Genomic DNA, 26,441 nt, shown 5'->3' with positions numbered 1-26,441 from the left:
GGGCAGGGGTGGTATTTCCATGACGCAAGGTGAGGTGATTGCCTCAGGCAGCAGATTACTGGGCTGCTAAAGAGGTGGCAGCCACCTTAAATGGCACAGCGGGGAAATGCTTGACTAACAAGCAGAAGGTTGCCAGTTCAAATCCCCTCTGGTACTATATCGGGCAGCAGCGATATAGGAAGATGCTGAAAGGCATTATCCCACACTGCATGGGAGGAGGCAATGGTAAACCCCTCCTGTATTCTACCAAAGAAAACCACAGGGCTCTGTGGGCACTAGGAGTCGAAACCAACTTGACGGCACACTTTACTTTAATGAGGCAGCAAGATGCAATCCTGCCCCCTACATTTTTTTTAAAAGGTGGGGGAGAAGGGGAGGAGGGAGCACACAAGGCGGAGAAGCATTTTGCACCTTGCCTCAGGTGCATAGAGCTCTTGAGCAGTCTCTGGCTCTGGGATTTTTATTGCCTGCCTCTGTATGCCTATTTCTTTGCCATCTGCTCAACCTGTATATTTAAAATTAAATTAATAGACATCACTATGGAAAGCATTGCAAAACTTTATTTATTTATACATTTATGTATCACTCTTCCTCCAAGGAGCTCAGAGTGGTGTACATGGTTATGTTTATCCTCACAACAATCCTGTGAGGTAGGTTAGGCTGAGAGATACATGACTGGCCCAGAGTCACCCAGTGAGTTTCATGGCAGAATAGGAATTTGAACTCAGGTCCCCAGTACTAGCCCAACACTCTAGCCACTACACCACACTGGCTCTCCGTACTTCCTACCCAGGAACAAGTTGACCCTATAAAGTTATCTTGAAGGCAAGAACTCTTTTTCTCTGGAGAAGAATTCAGGGCAATAAAAAAGCTTGTTCGTTTATTTGGTCTGGTCATTTGAGCAGTTCAACCCCTTTCCATGTTTTATTTTGTTAAGGGCTTCATGTCCCCTGCTAATGGAGCAAAGAGGTGCCTTTTTAGTGGTGATTCTCTTTATTGTGCAGGGAAAAAGCAACTGACCCTATCTATCCCCAGCACAGCATCCCTCCAGTGGCTGTTGCTGGTGTCTGCCTTACGTTTCTTTTTTAGATTGTGAGCCCTTTGGAGATAGGGAGCCATTTTAGCCATTTTATTTATTTATTTTCCTTATTTCTTTGTAAACTCATTTGGGAAACTTTTGTTGAAAAGCAGTATATAAATATCTGTTGTGTTGTATTGTATTGTATTAGCTCCAAATGTCCCTATATATCAGGGACAACCCCTACTTTCTGTTGGTATCTTTCCTTGAGAATCGCTGCCTCTCCTTTGTTTTTGGAGCTGTCTTCTTAATATTATGTTAGTTATTATGTCCCATACTTGAGAGGCGGCCCAGAAGGATACTATGGTCGATGGTGTCGAAAGTCGCCGAGAGGTCCAGCAGAACCAACAGGGACACGCTCCCCCTGTCTAGTTCCCGGCGTAGGTCATCCACTAGAGCGACAGGCAGTCTCAGTCCCATACCTGGGGCGGAAGCCAGATTGAAAAGGGTCCAGATAATCCGTATCATCCAATACCCTCTGCAGCTGGGACGCCACCACATGCTCTATCACCTTGCCCAACAAGGGCAGGTTAGAGACCGGTCTATAGTTGTCTGGGTTGGAGGGATCAAGGGATTAATTGCTTGGGTTTTCTTTTTTCAGGCTAAAGCCCCCTTTCCTAGATCTGGTGCAGAAAAGGGCACACAAAATGCAAAACAATCAGAGGGCAGCAGCACCTCCCCTATGAGGAAAGACTACAACATATGGGGTATTTTAGTTTTTTTAAAAGGGTGACTAAGGGAGGGATTATGATAGAGACTCATAAAATGATGTATGCGATGGAGATATTGGGCAGAGAAGTTTTTCTTCCCTTCCACAGTACTAGATCCAAGGGTTATCCAAGTACTTCTGCATGTGACATATAACTCTATGGAATTCACTTCCATTCATGGGCGTATGGAGGGGGGCAAGGGGGCAGGTGCCCGCCACCCCAGACTGAGCTTGAGCTCCTGCCTATCCCAGCACACTTTCCCCCAACTCCCACCCATCCAAAGGCTAGCCCAGGTGGCCTCCGCCCCCCTCTCTTGAAGGAACCCAAGTGTCCAATCGCTTACTTGTCTAATGTAAATAGACCCACAGACTCCCACTAACTGACTCATCACTTCAGGCAGATAAAGCAGCCTTTCAGTGAGGCTTTCAGTGACAGCCATGGTAAGATGGAAGGGGATGTAGCGTGTGTAAGCCTAAGGGATTCTCTTAATTTCTCACCAGACCTTTGCTTCATGTCTATGTGGGATGGTCTGTGTGAACAAGGAGATTTGTGGAATCATGGAGCTTCTGCTGTTTTGTTCTTGTTGTTACAAATGCATTGCTGCTCAGGATTCTGACTACCCATAGGGTGACTCGACCCCCAAGACCCCCCCACCCCCACTTGTGTCCCTTATTCAGGCAATGGAATGTTGGCAACCCTACTCCGAATACTAGTTGCTAGGCAACAGGCACAGGAGGAGAGAGTTATTTGCCTACTTGCCCAAGCACATCTGGTTGAATAGTGTGGGAAACAGGATCCTGTACTACACCTTGGCTCCGCAGATGTTGTCAGACTATAATTCCCATCACCCCCTGCCACAACAGCCTTAAAAGATAGTGAAAAATCACCATGCAGGCAGATAACTGGAAAAAGAGTATGCACAGCACAGAGGTGTGTCCTGATGTGAAAGTGAGAGTGTGTGCATGAGGGAGTAACCCTCAGAGGTCACCATCCTCTAGATTCATCACCCACACAATGAACCACACTTCCACAAATGTGCACTGCAGTCTGTCCACATACTATTCCTTGCAATTTGGATGGCTGTTAGTGGACACAAAAATCTAGGAAGGGTCTCTACACCATCTGGCCAGCCAACAACATTGCCCATAGAAATTAGCAGTCAAGGTGGAATAAATCGTCCAAATCTTAGAGGCCTCCAGCTGAACCTTGTGCCATGCCATTCGCGGCCTAATTGTCCCCAAGGAATAGTAGACGATATTTTCCACAGTTGCAGGCCTGCAAAGAGTCTTTGGTGTCTTTGTGCAATTTTTTAAAAAATAACATTTTTATTATTTTATCATAAGAAAAATAGAAATAACAAAAGAAAGAGAAAAAAACTAAGACGTGATCAAGCAATACACAATTATAACGATTCTCATTACAGTCTGTATACTTCCACCGGATTTCTTTACACCATCATCTCTCTTTCCCCTTCTCCAATCTGCAAGATAAATGACTGCAAATTTAAAAACATTAACACTAAGGTCAATAATTAGTGCACCTAATTATTAACACTTAGGTCAATAATTATCTACACAGAGCATTCAGCATTAAATTTCTCAACAAAAAGAAACCAAATCTTGGGTGAGGAACCAAACCCCATGATATATTATATTAAATAAATCATTCCCATGTCTGAGAAAAAGAACCTTCAGATTTGCTGTTAATATATGCAGTAATTTTGGCCATTGGTCCATAATCCCAAAGTTTAAGGTACCAATTATCTAGAGACGGAATTAGATTTCTTTTCCAGCAAGAAGCACAGAGGATTCTTGCCGCTGTTATCAAATATAAAGAAAGTCCAGTGTATCTTCCTGAAATATATGGTTTACCTTATGCAATACTGTCCAGCAGGAGCGTAGGGAGGCTGGTGGCTGCCCATGTGCGGCTGCAACTGCGGCCCCATGACCTCGCCCCCCGTGTCTGACACCAGACGCAGGGGCTAGGCTAGCCATACCCCCATGTCTGATGTCAGATGTGGGGGGCGTGGTCTCCCTCCCAAACGGGACCGCTTGGCCCCATTTGGAAGGGAGATTGGCCCGTGCTACATTGGGCAGCGTGGGCCAGAGTGACTCTCTCTGCCTTAAAGGCCCATCTAGTCCAGCATCCAGTTTCACACAGTGGCCCACCAGATGCCTCTGGGGAGCCCACAGGCAAGAGGTATTTGCATGCCTTCTCTCCTGCTGTTGCTCCTCTGCAACTGGTATTGAGAGACATCGTGCCTCTGAGGCTGGAGGTGGCCCACAGCCACCAGACTACTAGCCATTGATAGACCTCCTGCCCACCATGAATTTGTCTAAGCCACTTTTATAGCCATCCAAGCAGGTGGACATCACCACATCCCATGGCAAAGAATTCCATAGATTAAATATGCTCTGTGTGAAAAAGTATTTCCTCTTGTTGGTTCTAAATTTCCCAACCTTCAGTTTCATGGGGTGACCCCTGGTTCTGGTGTTGTGAGAGAGGGAGAAGAATTTATTTCTGTCTACCCTCTCCACTCCATGCTTAATTTTATACACCTCGCTCATGTTTCCCCTTAGTTGCCTCTTTTCAGAGAAAAAGAGCCCAGATACTGAAGCCTAGCCTCATAAGGAAGGTGCTCCAGGCCCCTGATCATCTTGGTTGCCCTCTTCTGCACCTTTTCCAGTTCTACAATATCCTACTTAAGATATGGTGACCAAAGCTGTACGGAGTACTCCAGATGTGGCCTCACCATAGATTTGTATAAGGGGATTATAATATTAGCATTTTTATTTTCAATCCCCTTCCTAATGATTCCTAGCATGGAATTAGGCTTTTTCATAGCTGCTGTGCACTGAGCCAACACTTTCAGTGAGCTGTCCCCTACGACCCTAAGATCTTTCTCCTGGTCAGTCACCGACAGCTCAGATCCCATCAGCGTATATGTGAAATTGCGGGGGGGGGGGGGGGTTGCCCTAATATGCATCACTTTACACTTGCTTATGTTGAACTGCATTTGCCATTTTGTCACCCACTCAACCCAGTTTGGAGAGATCTTTTTGCAGCTCCTCACAATCTGTTGTGGAGTTGACTACCCTAAATAGTTTGGTGTCACCTGCAAATTTGGCCACTTCGCTGCTTACTCCAAGGGTGGGTCACCTCCAGCCTCAGAGGCAAGATGCCTCTAAATACCAGTTGCAGAGGAGCAACAGCAAGAGAGAGGGCATGCCTTCAGCTCTTGCCTGTGGGCTTTTCAGAGGCATCTGGTGGGAGAATGTGCGAAATGGGATGCTGGACTAGATAGGCCTTTATCCTTCAATTTATTGCCATCTGGAAAGACCCTAATAGTCAATGAAAATCCTATTCATAAATTTGTCTGATTCTTTTTCTAAAAGCCCTCTATGCTACTGGCCATTGTTACACTTTGCAGCCTGAATTCCATATGTTCAACAATGAATTAAGTTTAATTCCATAAGATAAAATGTCATTTGAATAGTGGACATGCTTTGTCTGATTGTGCAGAAAGGCTTAAAATGCAGTACTTGGCTACTTCAAGGAATGTTTTGAATTGGCAAAATGTAATACTGGGGTAAGGGTGGCAGAAGCAACAAGCTGGCTTGCAGCAAACTGCCCCGGGAGGTAAACAGGACTGTTGCTGTCTGTCTCTGACAGCTGTTAGGGAGGTCCACAAGGGAGGGTATTGCCAGGCCAGGCTTCATAAGTGATCCATTGTTCCCAGGCCATCTTTGCAAAGACACTGATGTTATCAACAACAGGCCGCTTTCATCATCTGAGCTGGCCAACACATTTCTTCTCTTGCTACTCCAGAGCAGCTGTTTCTTTTCAGCAAATGTTGTGGGTAAAAATACAAGTCCTTGTGTTCCTAATGCCATTTATGCCTTTGGATAGAACCTGAGATTTGGGTAGCAAATTCTTAGCCGGGTCTTCTGACCTGAGTTATGCTGGCACATTAAGCAGTGCTTGTGGTTTGCATCCTGTTTTGCTTGGGGGGTTCTGGAATTCAGTCCCACCCTCCTCCCTGCCCTGGTAATGAAAGCATTGCGGGCACAGAGGCAGAGGGATGGGGCCAAAGCTCAGTGGAAGAGCACCTGCTTCGTATGCAGAGGGTCTCGGGCTCAGTCCCTGGCAGCATCTCCAGGTACGGCTGAGGAAGACCCTGCCTGAAACCTTGGAGAGCTGCTGCCGGTCAGTGTAGGCAATACTAAGTGAGATGGGCCATTGGTCTGACTCAGTCTGAGGAAGCTTACCATGCAACTCTGTAGTGCTGTAACTGGCCATTTCTATGCCGAGAGCAGGCTCCCCCTTCTGTGTCCTCCTCCTCCCCCAGCAACTAGCACTGAGGTGGGAACTAAGAATCACTGTAGCCTGTTTTTTAAAAAAAATACTGCTCAGATAGACTGCTCCTGCTCAGCAGTTGTGTGAAAACATCTGTTGGCCTCTGCTCTCCAGTACCATGTCTCCAGTTTTCAGACATGCAGAATGTCCAAACCCAGATCAAGCAAGGCAGCTGGAGGCACAAGCTCTTGAGGAGAGCTGTTAAAAAGCAAAAGGCTGTTACCAGAGACCAACTGCAGTTTCTGGACTACAAACAAAGGCAGCCCCACATAGAGTGCATTGCAGTAGTCAAGTTGGGAGGTGACTAGCAAATGTACTACGGTTTGTGGGTATGCTTATGTAGTCACACTACACCAGTGATCTTCACTATTTTTCAAGCGAGGGCCACTTTGGCAAAAAAAACCAAAACAAAAAAACCTTTCATGTGAGAGCCGTTTCCCACTGTGCTGATCTTGGCACAGTATTGCACTTTTCTCAGTTCTGGGCGGGCCCTTTGCGAGAGAGAGACGGAGCCCTCTCTTAAGATCTCTGGGGGAGAGTGCTGGTTAGGGCTACGCTTTCCAGCACTCTGTGCACAGCTTCCAAGATGGTGCAAGGGATCACGAGGACTCAGTTTCCCTTATAGGAACCCACCCTCCCCACAATGGGCACAGCACAGCACTGCATGGTGAGAATAGTCATCTCTGCATAGTTTCAGGGGACTGTGCAGAGTATTCAGCTTTGGCTGAAGCTGTTGAAGTTCCAGTGCATCAACCTTTTGCCCCAACTATCTTAATGACTACTAGGGGCATTGGGAGTAGAGACAGTGAGTAAGGGTCTCCCTAACTGTTCTACCTGTCTCTACTCTATGACCCCTGATTGGACTCTTCCAGTATTTCCTGTGAGAGTCAGATCCCCTTCCTTTCCTCTTAGAGAGCAGATGGAAACATCTCTCTCCCCCCCTACCTATTCATAATGTAGTTCTATAGATTAGGATTAGATCTTTCCTATCCAAAGTGTACTTCACCAATACATACTTAGTCTTTAGTTCTACAAGAATCTCCACCTGTCTTCTCTAAATAGCTGCAACAACTAAACTCTGCAAACTACTCTGTAACTGGAGTAGGTAGCTTCTTTAGTGCTCTGCTAATTAACGGGGATAAAAATTACAACCCCCAACAGAAGCGTCACAGAGGCCCGAATCACACACAGGCCCAAATCACAGTTAACCAGGGAGCCATACATAGGGTTGATGAGGGCCACCACTGCCCCCTGGACCATACAGTGAAGAACTCTGTTCTGTATAGCAGAGACATATTTGTTGCAGTGTGCGCAAAAATAGTGGTAGTTGGTGTGGGGCTATTTCTGTGGAATTGTGAAGCACCCGAGGGTCACACAAAGTGGTGAAAGAAAGAAAAATCCCCAAATGCCCTCTGTGTCAAACTAGAGGGACAGCTACATGCATGTTATACACAAGTCTGCCCAATTCACCTATAAAGCGGAAATGGTAAAGTCTACTCTTACATGAAAAGAAGCACTGGAAGAGGCAAACGACACCAGCCGCCCCCCCCCCTTCCTGCATATCACATACTCTAAGTCAGTGGTGCACAGTGGTTCTTGGCATCTAAGCCATGTTCTCCCAGCATGATGAGTCACTTCCAGCATGGCGAGCTAAGATGGGGCAGCTTTTTTGCTCTCCTCCCCTTTTGTGCTTTATTTAGAAGTATTACCATCCAGAATATCTATACTGCTTTTCAACAAGCACATTCTGAGTGGTTTACATAGTCAAAAGAGAGGAGATGGTTCCCTGCCCTCAAAGGGCTCACTGTTTAGAAAGGCACACAGAAACTAGCAACAACCACTGGAGAGATGCTATGCTGGGGTTGGATAGGGAGAGGTGCTTCCTCTGTTCTCTCTATTCTCTCTAAGGCATGCGCACGTACACACACTCACAAGTTTTTTGATGTCCGCTCAGTTCATTTTAGATCCTGCTCAGGTTGAATCAGGAAGGCCCCATTCTGAATGCAGGTGCGCGCACACTGCCTTGATACTGCCGTCCAGAACAAAACCCATTCTGCACAGAGTTTTAAGAAATTAGCTGCTTCCCTGCCCCTGCTACATCTGAAAACCACTGCTTTGAAAGATACCTCTTTGCCCCTTTAGCAAGGGTCAGGCAAAGAATAGGACCTCCCCCGCTCCACTTTGGATGTGAATGGGACAGATACGTAATTGGCTTACATCAGCTTTGGCCCAGGGAAGATATGGAAGCCTGGAAAGTCAGTGAAAAATAGCCTATGCTTACCTTGTATATTTTTAACCTTGTCATGAGACTAGATCTTCACTTCCTCTTGCATTTAGCTCTGTTGTTTTCTTCCTCCCCGCCATACATGTATAGTACTGATGGTTTCACTTCATGCATCTGATATGATGAAGAGGATGACATAAAAGCTCATGCATGCTGCACTCAATGTGTTATGCTTTAAGGCACCACAAGAGTCTGTTGTTTTTGCTGCTATGGACTAACAAGACCACCTAGTTGCTGTGAACTATCTGATATTGAATGAGTTCACTGATACAGATCATTTTTAGATTGTGAGCCCTTTGGGGATGGGAAATTCCTAAACCTTTTGCTAAGTAAACTGCTTTGCAAGCTTTGTTGTTGTTGGTGAAAAGCAGTATATAAATCTTTTTAAGTAGTAGGTGAGGTCCATTGACTGGGCAAAGTCTTTTGTATGGATGACATGTATAGGAAAGTTCAAGGAATTAAATATATTTAGTAGAATTGTTTATTAATGAGCTTGCAAAATGGAAGTAAAAGAGCAGCCTGAAATTTGTAGGATTTCAACTTCAAACATTATTTTATTGAACAATTGCCATATGGCAAATTTGAATAATCATAACTTTTAATCTGAGGAAGAACTGCTTCTCTTGGACATTTATTTTATTTGCTTTAAGGCACCACAAGAGTCATGACGTTAGTTGGACATGACGTTAGTTTGAAATTATTGATCTGATTATAGAGTGTTCAAAATCTTTTGAGAACAATAACAGTTAAAATCTGATGATTATATCCAGAATTTCTTTGAAAAAGTACATTTTTAAAAAACCTTAAGCCCAGCTGAACATTCTGGTATAAGAAGTAGTCCATTCAGCTAATTTTAGTGAATATAAGAACAGCCCTGCTGGATTACTGTGTATGCTAAGTATCTGTAGGACTATTGTGTATGCAAAAATTGGTATCTGTAGGTAAGTGAGAAGTATGATTTTCGTTCACACAAATGCAGCCACAAACTCTTTAAAATACATAATATCAAGAATTACATCTGAAGAATAGATTTATGGTATCCTGGGTGTTCTCTTAACCTCTGTTTCCCTCCTTCAATCCTTCCCATGGTGGGGTAACTTTTGTAAACTGCCTTGGGATACCTTATGAAAGGTGGTATAAAACCTGAACAATAAATAAATAAATTTCTCCATCCTACAAGAATTCTCATGATGGCCAATTGAGATTGTAATCATCGTGAGAACAGTACTACTGTGTTAACTGTGGCCCTCATTTTTCTTTTTATGAACTATCACACAGAGAGAGAGAGAGAGAGAGAGAGAGAGAGAGAGAATGAACAAACAAGCTGTTGATGGCAACTGCTGAAGGGGTGGATATGTGCACAATTGTATTAATTTCCTTTTAAAGGGAAAAAACACTTTTGATAGTTGAAGAGGGGCAGGGCAATGACTAGGATGAAAGGCTTTGCAGTAGTAACCTTGATTTTTTTAAAATGTTTAAATGTGATTTTTATGGAGTTTTATTGTCTTGTAACTTTTGTAAACCGCCTTGGGATGCCTTATGAAAGGCTGTATAAAAATGGAACAATAAATAAATTTATCTATCCTACAAATAAAACAGAAAGGTCATCACAATCTTATGACATGCGTAATTTTCATCTATGAGTGGGAGCTGACACACTCTTCCTCCATCTTCCATAAAGAAGTTGGAAGAGCCTTGTTGAGTCAGGCTGAAGGCCTATCTAGCACAGGATCCTGTCTCCCACCATGGTCGATCAGAAGCCTCTGGGAAGTCCAGAGGTAGGAGATGGAGGCATGCCCCTTGTTTTGCTGTTGTTCCCCTACAGCAGCAAACAAATACAAGTATTCAGAGCATACGGTCACTGAACCTGGTGGTAGCATATATAGATAACAAGAAGAGTAGCCAAGAAACACAGAAGTGTCACAGCACAAGGTAGGCATGTTGTCCTAGAAGGCATGAACGCTAGAAATGGCCACAGCCCACCACCTCACACCATTTTCACTCCCAAGGAATCCTCTGTCCCGGGGAGCTTCTATCTTGTGATGTGCATTCCAGTCCTATAATGGGAACATGAGTGCTGAACTGTTTGTATTTTGGTTTAATTTAGAGCTTTCTCCATCTAGTATAGCGGCAGTTTCCTGATATTACTCATCTCTCACATCCTGTATGTGATGTATTAGTTTTATCTTGTTTCCGACAGCATATTTCTCTTTCCTCTTTGCTGAGAGCTTGATCCATAATAATTTTAGGGATGCTGTTGTTGGCAATAGCCACAGGGACATGATGTGGGTGTTCTTGAAGGTATTCACCCAGTATACCAGTTTATCCTCCTATCACACCATCACTGGTTTCAGGTTCACACCATCTGCTCCTGAGGATTCTCAGGAGCGAGAGAAAAATGGTGAAACCAATGAGTCCTACAGGAACCAGCGGAGGAGAAGGATTGCACTACACCCCATCCTCTGTAGGAAGGATGCACAAGGAGGAATCCCGATTTCTCCCTTGTACAAGCAGCCAGCCAGAGGGGGCTGTGGCAAAAGTGCTGTTGCTACAGCTCTGGTGGGCACCCAGTAAATAGGACAGGCTTCTGGAAGCTTCATGGCCTGGCCACTTCTTCAGTGTAAAAGGTAAAGTGTGCCATCAAGTCAGTGTCGACTCCTGGCACCCACAGAGCCCTGTGGTTTTCTTTTGGTAGAATACAGGAGGGGTTCACCATTGCCTCCTCCCCGCACAGTACGAGATGATGCCTTTCAGCATCTTCCTATAGTGCTGCTGCCCGATATGGTACCAGCGGGGATTCAAACTGGCAACCGTCTGCTTGTTAGTCAAGCATTTCCCTGCTGCAACACTTAAGCTGTATTCAGGGTTAAACTGAAGGGGGAAAGCATGATAGTCAAGTCGTTCACACGGCCCAAATCCCTGATGGCTAGGGAGGGCTCGGGCCAAGGCAGGAGAATACCTACCTCCCCCCACCCCCACAATCTCGCTGATCCTTCCACCGTGCTGCTCTGCCATGCAAATGATTGCCGCATTCTGGAGGCTGGGGAAATACAGCCCGACCTCCAGAAATCCCACAATGCATTGGGCAAAGAGTGCATTACATTGGTTGGTTCCCCCACAAGCTGGCTGCTCTAGGTGCCCGGTTCTGTGTCTGCTCAGCCTGTAGGCCCGACCTGGATCCCACAATCCACCTGACCGGGATCCCAGGTAGAAGGGTGGACCTCTGCCCTTCCACCTGAGTAATAACCTGGGGGGAAACCTTAGGCTACCCAGCAGGGCAGCACCAGGATCGGGCTCAATCCCAGCATTCCACACGAGCAGCTCTACCTGGGTAGGCTGTGCAAGTGCGGTTGGGCTGCGTGTGTGAACAGCCTCAGTGTGTGTTAAGAGGATTTGTTGCAAAGGCAGACAAACTCCAAATCCTGAGGGCTTTGTTTGCAGACGTTGCCTGAAGATTTTCATCTATGTCCACAAACAAAGAATGACATTCTCAGGAAACCCATGTTCTGCACCAGCCTGATGCTTGCTCATGTCTGAGGCCGACAAAAAAAATGAAGGAAAAAAGCTGCTTCCTCCCCCAGGCTGGAGCTGATATAATCCCACCCCTCAGTAGCCCCACCTACTCTGCCTCCCAAGCCTGGGTGCAGAGTACATCACTACCATGCTTGCTGGGAGGCTCCCTTCTTCACATGGTTGTGCTAGCTGATAGCAGCCGCAACAGCACTCTCTAACTCTCAGGTCTACTGGGTTTTCTTCCCTATGAGCATGGGAACAAGAGCCAGTGGAAGTGAGGGAGGAGAGACCTGGCTTAAGCCACTGGCTTAATGATGAGAGAGCCCAGGCATCTGCTCCAGGCTTCTTCCTGCTGAGTGTGCCATAAGAACATAAGAACAGGCCTACTGGATCAGGCCCAAGGCCCATCTAGTCCAGCATCCTGTTTCGCACAGTGGCCCACCAGATGCCGCTGGAAGCCACAGGCAGGTGTTGAGGGCACGCCCTCTCTCCTGTTGTTGCTCCCCTGCAACTGGTACTCAGAGGCATCCTGCCTTTGAGGCTGGAGGTGGTCTATAGCCCTCCGACTAGTAGCCGTTGATAGACCTCTCCTGCATGAAGTTATCCAAACCCCTCTTAAAGCCATCCAGGTTGTTGGCTGTCACCACATCTTGTGGCAGAAAATTCCACAAGTTGATGATGCGATGTGTGAAAAAGTACTTCCATTGGTTGGTCCTAGATTTCCTGGCAATCAGTTTCATGGGATGACCCCTGGTTCTAGTGCTTTGCGAGAGGGAGAAGAATTTCTCTCTATCCACTTTCTCTACACCATGCATGACTTTATAGACCTCTATCTTTTTTCTAAACTAAAAAGCCCCAGGTGTTGTAGCTTTGCCTCATAAGGAAGGTGCTCGAGGCCCCTGATCGTCTTGGTTGCTCTCTTCTGTACCTTTTCCAGTTCTACAATGTCCTTCTTTAGATGTGGTGACCAGAATTGTACGCCGTACTCCAGGTGTGGCCGCACCATCGTTTTGTATAAGGGCATTATAATATTAGCCGTGTTGTACTAACAGTGCACCCAGTGGGAGGGAGCACAAAATGGCTGCCTGGGCTCTCCCATAATTAAGTCAACAGCAGCGCCAGCAGCAGCATTCTCCAACCCTTGCTTCCCCTGGTTCTCCTTCCCGTGCTTGGAGGGCCACCTTAATTGTGTGGCAGTGTGGAGAAGGTCGGGCAGCCTTCTGTCAGGCTTATGGCAACTTGCGCTGCAAAGAGCAGAGCATGGCACCCGAGCTTGGGAGGCAGGGCTGGAGAGGACCTAGCAAAAAGGGTTATGCCCGCGGGTGCATTCTGCCCCCCCTCCCCAAGCTGTGCCTGAGGCAATTGCCTTAGTTCATTCATGGGAGAGCCACCCCTATTCTGCACCAGGCACGAGCATGCCAAATGGATTTCATTTCAAATGACATGGGTCCAGGGTACTTAAGAGAGTGCCTCCTTTGTTGTGAACCCTGTCTCCTATTAAGATCATCTCGGGAGGTCCGGTTATGGTTGCCACCTTCTCGTCTGGGGTTACTTGGGACTGGGCCTTCTCTGTGGCTGCCCCAGGGCTTTGGAATGCACTCCCTGTCAAAATAAGAGCTTCTCCATCTTTGGTTGCTTTTTTAAAAGACCCCCAAGACACACCTGTTTCTCAGCCTTTTAATTAAAACTAATTTTAAACTGTTAAACTGTTTTACTCTGTGACATTGTTTTAATTGTTTTTATTCAGTGAAAGTGTTTTAATTGTTTTTAATTCTATTTTTATATTGTATTTTGGATTATGTACACAGCCTAGAGATACATACATCAGGCAATATGTAAATATGTTGGTAAGTAAATAAATTTTGCCTCAGCACAGAAGATGAACTTTTGGGGGTCACATGACAGTTCTCTGACTCTGTCGTCTAGTCTCAGTGAGGTGGTAAGCCGGTGTCTCAGCTGTGCTACTTTCGACTGCAAGAGGAGCTAACATGATTGGATGCTTCCCCCTACAAAATCCTTGCACATAGAAAACCAGCAAATCAGGGGATAGGATAGGATAGAATAGAATCTGTCTCCCTGACATTTAGATTTCTATGCAGAGAGGGCTTTTGTTTTTGTTTTGTATGTACCTCAGTGGAAACTAGCACATAATTAGCAGCACAGAAACGCCAACAAATTATAATTATTATTTATTTCATCATTACGTTTTAATGCTGCCTCAAACAGTATGAAACATTCAACTATGTGAGTCCCCTCCTGTGTGAAGTATAGCCTAGACATAGGTTTATCACCTCAGTGGAAACCAGCACATAATTAGCAGCACAGAAACACCAACAATTTATATTTATTATTCATTTTATCATTACATGTTCATGCTGCCTCAAACTGTATGAAGGTGGTGGGTGGCTCAGTGGTTTATGTAATGGGGGCAGTGGTCAGATTAAAATTATTATATCTGGGACCATGGTTAATGTAAAAAAAAGAGCTGAGAAGGTTAGATATTTTGAGACTGGACCCTCGTTCTACTGAGATCCTATTTGGGGCTTAAATATAAACTTAGTAGCTAAAGGATAAGCACTGCAGCTTGTATATCACTTGACGTTTAGTCTCTTCTTCTTTCCCAGAACACCTTGGCCAAAGCATTATACGATAACAAAGCGGAGAGTCCTGATGAGCTCGCCTTCCGCCGAGGAGACATCCTGACAGTTCTTGAGCAGAATGTCCTCGGAAGTGAAGGGTGGTGGAAATGTTCCCTCCATGGAAAGCAAGGCCTGGTGCCTGCAAATCGCCTCCAGCTTTTGACCCCTTCACAGCTTCCTTGCACCCAGCATGATTTCCAAGGACTCTCAGCGAACCCACAGATTATCTACCAAGTTCCCTCAGCCGTGCTCAAGGCTCCCCCACCATTGTCCATTTATGAAAAAATGGACGGTTGGACTAAGACTCCTCCTCCTTCCTCTGCTTCTTCCCCACCACAACAAGAGGTCTACGAAGTGCCAGCTTTGGCTGCAAAAGTGCTGAGTGAAAAGCCCCAACATTCATCACATCAGGTAAAGGTGTAAACCAAACCTCAAAGAGCAGTCGTGGCTTGTCCTAATGAGCCAGGGTGTGTGTGTGTGTGTGTGTGTGTGCGCGTGCGCCAAATGAAGCACAGCTGCCTCTGCTTCCTGGCAGCAGTTTGGGTTGCTTGCTCCTCTGTCTTCCACTGCCCCTGAACGCCCCATTGTCTGCAGGCTGGCTGTTCATCAAGTAGAGCTGCACAATTAACTGCATAGCTATACCTGATGAATGGCTAACCTGCAGGCAGCACAGCTCTCGGGTATGATGGGAGAAAGTGGCCTCTATCCCCCCCCCCAGCTTGTTAGGATGAGCCGGTACTGCTCAAAAGTGAAAGTAATATTGAGAAACATATGGGCACTCATGAGGACGAACAAAAAGCGTATATGGATGGATGCTTTGGCCTCCTCCTGTCACAGCCCCCTCTCTCGCTCACACACAGAGAGAATGCTCCCACAGAATGCTCCCCCCATGGACAAATACACATATTATCTACTTCAGAGATAGGAATCGCAGTCCACTGGTGGACCAAAGACCAAGTTCCAGTGGGCCACCTATCTGTTGCTGAGTGTCTATGAAGAATTACGGGCTGGGTGGATTTGGTTTGATCCAGCAAGGCCCTTATGTTCTTGAGCAAGCATGAATTCTTAGAATCGCCTAACACAGACTAGTTATGGGCCAGAATGGAGGATACACACACACACACACACACACACACACACACACACACACACACGGAAGAGGTTGTGCCGAGGGCTTGCCCATGATGGCATTGTTGGAAGATGTCGCTCCTGGCATGTCCCTTTATTGTGGGAGGGGGGCTGTTCATCTGAATGGCCCCTCTACATGCACTCCAAATACCTATTTAAACAGGTGCAGAGGAGCCATCCAGATGAACAGTCCCTCCAAGCTCTCTGTGTTTGACCCTTTCCTTATCGCATGCGCCAGGACATTATCATACATACCAGCCCCCAGTCTTGACTGCTAAGATATCCTGAGTATGCACTGTTGTTTTGTAAATTTAAAATACATGAGTGGACCACTGGTGCTCCAGTAGAAAAACAGAAGAAGATGACGACGACTGCTGACCAGCCCAGCCTACTAGGCAGAAGTCCAACCCAGCCTACTAGGCAGAATCCTGCTCAGGCTTCCATTTTTCACAGCAGGCCGAGATACCTTCTCTCTAGGCTTTCTGACTAACAAGCCCTTCAAACACATCAAAAATCCTGAAGGAAAAGCCAGATCCCAAGGTGTCCTCATGGTCCCCCATCACACTCTTCCCTTCTTGGTCTTTTCCATTCTCATCCTAACTGGGCCTGTTTTTCTACATGATTGTTATGTTGCCCCTAACAACCACTCTGAAGGAAGGCATTGCCAGTTTGTTATACCAGCCTCAATCTGCTTGTGCTGAAATGTTCACTCTCTCCTCTCTCTCTTTTACTTTTTAAAAGATACACACACCCCCACCACATCCATCTAAAGTGATCCAGGAATGTTTTCCCTCTTGGGAACATTGAAGAGTTTGGAGTTTCTTAGTTTAGGGAGAAGGGTGACAAAGGGTGAACATATAAGTTGATAACATTCTGAATAGTGTGGAGAGACTGAACAGAGATACATTTTTAGCCTACTTCCTTAAGGAAAGTAAGCTTAGGAGATTACCCAGCTTTCTGTGGGCACTTTCGGACATAGTGTGAAACCGCGGGTTAATGAACCAAAGGTTAATTCTTGAACCCGGGAATAGTCCCGCAGACGATCTTCCAACCCGAGTCGGACAATCTCTGGTTTCAGGGCCTCCCTCTTCCTGGTCCACTGAGGTCCAATCCCAGCAAGCTACAAAGCGTGCTCATTGCCAGACTGTGCACAAAACGTCAGTACTCCAGCAGGGCAGCAGCCATGATCTTCAAGAGGGCATGCCTGTGTGTCCCCACTATCAACTTTGCAATGCTGTGACCGATTTGAACCAAATTTGGTACAATTGTACAGTTGGACACATAGGGACACCTCAACGGTATAGTTTGTGATGATGTCATCCACCCCAGTTCAAAATGCGGACATGTGGCCGTTTGAGGAGCAAGTGGGCTAATGTGTGGACTGCCTAACCATTTGAGCCAAATTTGCTACAGCTGTAGGGATAGGGACACCTCAATGGCATAGTTTGTGATGATGTCATCCACCCCAATTGAAGATGGTGGACATGTGAATGTCTGAGGCAGAAATTGGTAATTATCAATTAAGATTATAGTAAAAGGAAAGTAGGCAGATTAGTTCTTACCAGAATCTCTTGTTCTTTCATCTCCTAGAATTTGGTGTGTCATCCAATGAAAATGGTGATAAATTCAGGGCACAGGAAAGTACGTCACATAATGTGTAATTTATTTATTCATTAATTACCTGATTTAGAGTTGGGTCACTAGCTTTGAAGGCTTTTTAAAGTATCAGGCACATTCATGAAAGATTGGACAATTAGCCATGTTAGCTAAAAGTGAGCCACCAGATCCAGAAGCAGTGTACCTCTGAGTATCTGGAGCCTGGGACAAATAGGAGATGATTCCAGCTTTCAAGAGGCATTTGGCTGGCCATGGTTGGAGACAGAGGCCAACATTCTGTGCAGTCTAACCTCTGTGTTAGGAAGCCACTGGGGCTGCTCTGTATGTAACAGGCAGCCCTGGGGCTGTGAAGGAGGCAGACTGTTGAGATTCCCCTTAAAACAGTGTGCAGGCACTGCTTCGCACTCTCTCCATTGTTTCCAGTGGAAGCAGCATGAAGTTAAATGTCCACATTCTCTTCCTAACCGGCACAGAAATCTTGGATGGGCAGCTCGCTGTGCAGTATGTCAACCACTATACATAGCTCTTTTACAGGATCACTTCTGGGTTCTTTGAAACAGGTAGTAACCCCTTTCTGAAATTAATCCTTGGGATTTTCAGATTTCTGGGGTTTACGTCTAACACAGTGGCACAGTTGTTGCTGGAAAAAACAAGTGTGCCATAGCAATCCATGGCAACACACACACTCTAAAAGAACGTGGACGGTAAGCAGCCCAGCTGAATTGCAGGAATAGAAAGAGAGCAGACTAAATCACTCGGAGACAGTTGGCGTGCGATCAGCTGTTCCTTGAGCAGACAGACAGCGCTCCTGCCAGTCTGACTGAGAGTCCAATAAGAATGCAGCTAGGGAAGACTGAGTATTAATTTTAAACATTTATATATCCCAAGCTAAAGCTTGTTTTCATAAAAATCTCAAATTATTTCAGTGGCACTTTCTTCTCAATATGAGCCAATTCAGACAAATGAACAGGGGTGTGCAAATCAGTTCACCATCTAATTGATTCTGGCCAAATTGGAGGTGATTTGCAGATTTGACCCTAAATCGAATCACCCTCAAAATAGAGGGCCCAATTCGGGGTCAAAGAGAATCACCCTCAATGTGAATTGAATCGATTCGAACATTTTAAACACCATCTTGAGGCTCATTTTGCTGGAGAAAAAAGGCCTCAAAATGGTGCTTTCTTCCAGGGAGAGCTGGTCTACTAATTGGGATCAGCAGGTAGCCAAACCACCACTCTGGATTTGACGCATCAGCCACCTCAAAGGACAGGTCTACCTGTCCTCCAAGGTGGGCTGATGCACCAAGCCGGAGCAGAGGGTTGGTCTACCTGCCAATCCCAGAGACCAGCTCTGCCCTGCTAAAAGTGCCATTTTGAGGCCCATTTTCCCAGCAAAATGGGCCTCAAAATGATGTGCAAACCACTCGAATTGATTTGGGTGATTTGAGGCTGATTCCGACAAATCAATTTGGGGGTCTGTGATTCTGTTCAACTTCGAATTGAATAGCAGATTTTGATTCATGCACACCCCTACAAATGAACTGATGCAAAGACTGTAGCTTGAGCATTACCAAGGAACATGAGAACAGCTCTTCTGGATTAGACCAAACCTTGCCCATTAGCCTGTTTCCCACAGAGGCTGACTACATGTTTCCAGAAAATCCACCAGCAGGGCACAGCAGTCCAAGGTACCATGGTGCCGGAGGCAAGACACAAAATTTTGCCGTGCCCCACGTCCCTGGTGGGGCCTGCTGCCTTTCAAAACCAACCTTTGCAAGCTCTGAGAGTGCATGGGGGAAAGTTGCTAGCAGCCTCCCCTCTTCTCTCCTTGTGCTTCTTGCAAACTTTGCAAGGATTGTGAAGAGAGATGCTTCTTGCAAAGTCGGTATGGGTCTGATCTGCCCCACAGAGCTGCTTCGATGGTAATGAGAGTATTGTGCCACACTGCTGGCACCCCAGTAATAAAAAGCCCCTGGGGGTTTTTCACAAGAGTGCACAGGGGCACTCGGAGAGGAGAGGTGGTCTTATGGTAGGAAGCATAAATTGTCCCCTTAGCTAAGCAGGGTCTGCCCTGGTTGCATATGAATGGGAAACTAGAAGTGTGAGCACTGTAAGACATTCCCCTCAGGGGATGGAGTTGCCACTCTGGGAAGAGCATCTAGGTTCCAAGTTCCCTCCCTGGCATCTCCAAGATAGGGCTGAGAGAGATTCCTGCCTGCAGCCTTGGAGAAGCCGCTGCCAGTCTGTGAAGACAATACTGAGCTAGATAGACCAATGGTCTGACTCAGTATATGGCAGCTTCATATGTCATTTATTTATTTATTTATCAAATTTGTACACCGCCTTAAACTTTCATCTTTCATGCAGTTAACAACAGCATAAAACAAGTTAAAGAACATGTTCTTTAAGTTAACAGTATTTACTTGTTCCTAGGGGCAACTACTTAAAAGAGTCGTGCAGGCAGTTACTCCCGCTGGAAACAATGAGAGCCGCATTGAGCAATTGCCCATGCGCTGTTGTGAGTACCGTAGCTGTGCAAATGCACTCCTGAGCAACACTTCTGGAACTGCCTTCCATGTATTGGGACCTGCTGGGGCCTAATTGCCAGCATTTCACTGTGGGTCATGTTGGCCTATAACCGTGATCTTCACTGTTTTTCAAGCAGTGGCCTCTTTGGCAAAAACAAACAAACAAACAAACAAACAAACACACACACACACTGTTCTGCCCTCCCCACAGTATTGCACTTTTCTCAGTGCTCGGAGGGTCCTTTATGGGAGATGGAGCCTTCTCTGAAGAGATCTAGCAGGAAAGCACCCCCCCGCTCTCCCGCCGCCCCAGCTCTGGGCAAAACACAGCATAGCAAAAATGGTCGCCTCCGCATGGTGCCAGGGGGATCGTGCAGAATATTCAGCCTTCAGCCAGCGCTTCTGACAGGTTCTATGAGCAGTTAGGGGGCCACATTCAGAATTGATGGGGGCTGCCACAGGCCCTGGGGCCTTGCAATGAAGAACACTGGCCTATAAAATTGGGAGGGTGGGGGGAGTTTTGCTGTGGCCCACTCCCTGCTGTGCTAGTGCCTTCCTACTTGCAAGATGTGATTAAAAAAAAAAAAAAAAAGCAAGCATGGGAGCATGAAAAAATGTGTGTTCTCTCCTGCAATGGTACTTCTCCATTCTACCACCCTCAGGACTTTACCACCTAATTTTGTTGCATGTGTAGACCAGGCCAAGATCACATACTTCTCTAGCCTTTTTACAAGAGACAACTGTGGATAAAAACATCCAGGCTGTGTCCTCTCCACTCGTTCTGTGCCAAGCAAACTTGCTTCTAACTGGTGGATGCTGGCACTTTTTAAATTAAAATGTGCCCACTTACTTGCATTTAGTTTCCCACTGCTTCACAAGGAGTTATGATTTCCACTCCCACTGCCCCAGACTCAAGCAGTCTTAGCCCATCCCGAGAGCATCTTTGGCTATGATGAGTCTGGGGACAGGTCAACAAGCAAAGGATACGAAATCAGAGGGGGAGGCCGGCCCAAACCTAAACATTCCTGGGCAAAATTTGGTGGAGCCATTGCTGGCCTTTGGAAGGCTGTGCTGCTTGCTCTTTAACTTGTGTCCTGCCCATGGAACACCGTGAGTGTGAGTGAGACTGGAGCTGTGATCAAGGGGTCACTTCCCTTCCTCAACCAGTCAATCTTTTTAGCATTGCAACATCCTATTTCAACTTTTGACACCACCTCCACCACCACCACCCACACCGCATGGAAACTTCCTGGGGTGACGTGTCTGATGTTGTCATAATCTATTTACAGATTTTCTGCAGAGTTTTTGTTTGTGGGTGTGTTCGTGGAAAAGCAAGTTATACTTCCCAATTATCGACAGATACACATTTTGCATGCACCATCCTGCCACTGAAATTAGCTGAATGAACTACATAAGAATGTAAGAACAGCCTTGCTGGATCAGGCCCAAAGCCCATCTAGTCCAGCATCCTGTTTCGCACAGTGGCCCACCAGATGCCGCTGGAAGCCCCCAGGCAGGAGTTGAGGGCATGCCCTCTTTCCTGCTGTTACTCCCCTGCAACTGGTACTCAAGAGGCATCCTGCCTTTGAGGCTGGAGGTGGCCTATAGCCCTCCGACTATTAGTAGCCATTGATAGACCTCTCCTCCAAGAAGTTATCCAAACCCCCCTTAAAGCCATCCAGGTTGTTGGCTGTTACCACATCTTGTGGCAGAGAATTCCACAAGTTGATTATGCATTGTGTGAAAAAGTACTTCCGTTTGTTGGTCCTAAATTTCCTGGCAATCAATTTCATGGGATGATCCCTGGTTCTAGTGTTATGTGAGAAGGAGAAGAATTTCTCTCTATCCACTTTCTCCACTCCATGCATGATTTTATAGACCTCTATCATATCTCCCTGAAGTTTTCTTTTTTTCTAAACCAAATAGCCCCAGGTGTTGTAGCCTTGCCTCATAAGAAAGGTGCTCTACGCCCCTGATCATCTTGGTTGTCCTCTTCTGCACCTTTTCCAGTTCTACAATGTCCTTTTTAGATGAGGTGACCAGAACTAAAAAAGGACATTGTAGAACTGGGAAAGGTGCAGAAGAGGGCAAGCAAGATGATCAGGGGCCTAGAGCACCTTTCTTATGAGGCACCTTTCTTATGAACTACACCAGAATATGTTGGGTGAAAGGTTTGCAGCTTTCTGGATTTTACACTGAAATATGCTGCAGGAAAGGTTTGACTTTTTAAAAAAAAAATCTGTAGCAGAAATTCTGAATGTAATCCTTAGATTTTAACTGTTGAGAACACATTTATCACACTCAATCAGATCAATAATTCAAATACAACATCATGCCCACGAGAAGCAGAAGATCTTGCTCAGATTCAAATTCACCACATATGATAATTACTCAGTAAAATGAATGTTTGAATTTGAAATCCTACACATTTCAAACTGTTCTTTTATTTCCCTTTTCCCAGCACATTTATTTATTCATCATATTTATATACCTCCTGATATATACATAGGAACATAGGAAGCTGCCATATACTGAGTCAGACCATTGGTCTATCTAGCTCAGTATCTTCACAGACTGGCAGCGGCTTCTCCAAGGTTGCAGGCAGGAATCTCTCTCAGCCCTATCTTGGAGAAACCAGGGAGGGAACTTGAAACCTTCTGCTCTTCCCAGAGCGACTCCATCCCCTGATACTGTATTTCAGTGACAGTATTCTGTCATTAAAAAAGAGGCTCTGGGAGGTGAGACACTTCAGGACATACTTGTGGAGTAGAAAATTTACGGTCAGACCATAAGCCCCTATCTGCTTTATTTACTGCTCAGTGATCAAGTCAAGCAACCCCAAGAATAGCCAGATGGATCACCAGATTTATGGATTTTGATTTCCACGTGGAATATCTTCCAAGTCTTCAGAATGCAACGGTAGATTGTTTATCTCAACTTCCACTTCCAGGCCAAGAGGAGATCCCACGAGGATGAAGGAATAGTAATTGCACAAATATTTTCATCCACTCATGGAGTGATCACATCTTATGAATGGAAAGCGGTCCTCAGTGCTGACCGGGTGCTTATTGCATTTAAACCTTATCTACATAATAGACGGCCATGCAAAAACAGGGTACCTGAACATTTTCAACCGTACACAAACATAGCGAGTGAGTGGTCTCTTTCCAATGAGCTGGTGCTTAGGACTGATTGTTTGGTAATGCCAACCTCCAAGCAAAAGTGATCAAAATCGCCCATGAAAGTCACCTGGGCATGAGCTTGACTACATAGTGAATCAGAGAAAGTCTTTGGTGGCCAGCTATGGACAAACACATTGAAAATGTAATCTGGCACTGTATGACTTGTGCTGCATCTGACAAATTGCAGAAGACTTTTACCACTCCCTTGACTTCAGTAAAGTATCCCAAGTGGGGCCTTTTGATAGCCAGCCTGCAAAATTTCACCCAAGCTTTTCCACTGGACTGTGGTTTTAAATTGTTTTAAGGTCTTCATTTTTAATCTGTTTGATGTTGTCGTAAACTGCCCAGAGATGGATGTTTGGGGCTGTATACAAATTTGAAAAACAATAATAATAAAACAAAGATTTGTTATAGTGGTGGTGGATTATTATTCCAAGTGGCCAGAAGATTCATTTGCTGACAACATGACTACAAACAAGGTGATCCAGTTCACGAGGAAAGGTCTTCCTAAAGAACTGGTGACTGACAGTGGGACTCAGCTTACCTCATTTGAAATGGAGCAATATTTGCATAACCATGGGATAAAACACAAGGCTCTTTCCTTGTACCATCCTCAAGGGAATGGCTTAGTGCAAAGAATGAACAGATTAGTAAAAGAAAGTTTACAACTGGCTACTACACAACAATAACCCTGGAAAGAGGCAATCCATGAAACTCTATTTGCTTATTCCACTCCCACTACAGGAAAAACACCTTTTGAACTACTGAGAGGATGCAAAGCTGCCACCAACCTTACCAGTGGCAACAACTCTCACCCTGAGGATGCAGAGAAGGGAGAAGCAACAAAAATATAAATTGTATGTAGATCAGAAATGGGGTGTAAATTCAGGTGGGGGTTTTTGTTTGAGTACAGCTGCCTTATAAAATGAGAAAGGGATGTTCCCGATATTCTGGACCAAAACAAATAATCAGAATCCAAGGAGATTGTGTCATATTGGATGTGGGAAGAAATGGAACAGTTTGAGACTTTCCAGCACTCATACACTAAGGCAAGTGGGAAGGTAGTCTGAGTTCAAGTGAAGATAGGAATATGATCTTGCATCCATTTTGACCTCACAGATGAAGCTGGTGACGGTGGTGGACGATCCTCGGTACTAGAAGACCAAACAGCTCCTGTGCCCAAGAACCCAGGACTTAAAAGAAGCGTACATGACGGGAGACCACCTAAAAGACTTCAGGACTTTGTCATTTGATTTTAAATCAATTAAATATTTGGTTATTATGAAGGGGAGGGGTGTGCTGTTTTCTATTCAGTAATCTTTTGCAATTTGTTTCTTTGGACATTTCTCCCAAAGGGGATCCTGAGCGCTTTCCAGGTTGGACACTAGAACAGTGTCACTATGTGTCTGTTAAGTGTGCCTCTGAACTGTCTGTGTTTTGACATTGAACTTCCTGCGCTGTCAGCAAGGTGCCATTCACATTTCTGAAGTCTTCTTTCCGATTTTATTGCTGCATCACAATCCTATAATGTCGCATGTGCGGTGCAAAAAAAAAGAAAAAAAGAAAGAAAGCTGTATTTTCCCGTTGTGGTGTTTTTGCAAGACTGTTCCCCCTGCTGGTGGCTTTGCGCAACAGCCTTTATTTATGGTTTCAATGCACTCTGCCCACACTGAACCATTTACTGCTGTTGAGCGGGTAATCTGGAAAACGCCTTGTAGAGAATGTGCGGGAGGATTCAAGAGGAAAAGGGAGGGGAAGGAGATGGAGAAAATTGAGTTGTTCCTGAACAAACCTTTGGCTAAATATACTTAAGATTTCCTTGTGTGTATGAAGGAAGCAGCTATAAAACAGTGGCTGGGTTCATGATAAAGAAGGTGGCCTCTTAAATAAATAAGCATTATTTATTAATAATCTTATTTTAAATTAATAAAACATTCTATTACATAGATTTAATTTTTTAAACTTGCCTATAAGTATAATCTATGCAAAGTGACTTTGCCCAGTCAATGACAGTCCTCACCTACTGGTAGGCAATTATTTCCTTTGTAGACTATGCAAGGTTAAACCAAGCAGCAAAACAATGGTCTCCTCCATCCAGGGACCACCCCCAAATCCCTCCTTCTCTACCACACTTCCTTCCCTTTTAAGCTCACCTGTCCTTTCCCCTGCCAAAGGAATTCTAACGTTAGGAAATTTGGGATTGCAATAATCAGTGAAGCAGCAAATATACAGACTAAAGTAGAAGGGTGGAAATAAAGCAAACAGCAACAAATTAACTGTACAAACATAAAATCAGTCTTTGGGAGTGATTTTAGCAAACAAAAGGTACTATTAATCTCCAAACAGCTCAAGAAATCCCTGCCAAATATTTTTAAAGCTACTTTAATACAGGCTGTTGCAGACTAAATGAATACAGGGCGCTTTCCAGATTGCATGCTACCACAGTGTCGTGACGTATCCCTTAAGTTTCCTTTCGCACTGCCTGTGTCTTGACATCACCGCACACGGCAAGGTGCTGCTGCTCATATTTCCAATGCCTTCTTTCGTGTTTTTTCCGCTGTGTTACAGCCCTATAAGTAGCCACCTAATGGTGCAGTGGGGAAATGACTTGACTAGCAAGCCAGAGGTTGCCAGTTCGAATCCCTGCTGGTATGTTCCCCAGACTACGTGGTCGCCAGGAATCGACACCGACTTGAGGGCACACTTACTTTTACTTTACAGTGCTATAACGTTGCATCTGCATTGCAGAAAAATAGCTGTATTTGCCCGTTGTAGGAGGCACCGGTTTCCACCACAGTTTTAAATCGGCACCACAAAACGTTGCAGTTTACACCACTTTTGGGGGTGTAAAGCTTGCTATCTGGAAACCACCCAGAATACAGCAGATGGGCAAAAGAGCTTTAAACCACTGCGGGGTGATAAAAGGATAGCGATCCTTGGCAAAAGTAGTAGCAGCTACTTTTGGAGAGTGCTCCAGAATATTGGTGCTCTAGCTCTCTCATCTCTCTTGATTATCATACTTCGGACACATTATGCGAAGACCCAGCTCAATTACGACAGCAATGAAGGCACCATTGAGAGACCTTAAAAGCCAAGTTGAAGACAGATCATCCTGGAGAGAATCGATCTATGTGGTTGCTAAGAGTCGACACCAACTTGATGGCACTTAATCAATCAATCAATCAATCAGCTCTCTTATACAACTGCACTTAGAATTTAGCAAGTGGGGCAGATCATAGGATCTAAAACATGGATGCTTTGTTAGCATCCATGCAATCCCCTGCTAACTGAGCAAAGAGGCACCTTTTATAAGGGGTGATTCTCTTTATTTAGCAGGGGGAGAGTAACTGGCTCTATCCATCCACAGCACAGTACCTCCAGTGACTGTAGCTGGTGTCCATCTTATG

General features: G+C 45.3%; 1 protein-coding gene across 2 annotated transcripts in view; it reads left to right on the top strand.

Moving 5' to 3' along the window:
• Positions 1 to 26,441, top strand: part of CASS4 (Cas scaffold protein family member 4) — a 53,836-nt gene that overhangs the window by 14,626 nt on the left and 12,769 nt on the right. For both annotated transcript variants that reach the window (XM_053242728.1, XM_053242727.1), the window contains one exon: positions 14,566 to 14,991. In XM_053242728.1, the coding sequence (XP_053098703.1) occupies positions 14,566 to 14,991 (426 nt within the window). The remainder of the gene's footprint in view (positions 1 to 14,565; positions 14,992 to 26,441) is intronic.

Source organism: Hemicordylus capensis, chromosome 4 (assembly GCF_027244095.1).
Source record: "Hemicordylus capensis ecotype Gifberg chromosome 4, rHemCap1.1.pri, whole genome shotgun sequence".
Lineage (NCBI taxonomy): Eukaryota > Metazoa > Chordata > Lepidosauria > Squamata > Cordylidae > Hemicordylus > Hemicordylus capensis.
This window is presented reverse-complemented; position numbering and strand designations above follow the sequence as displayed.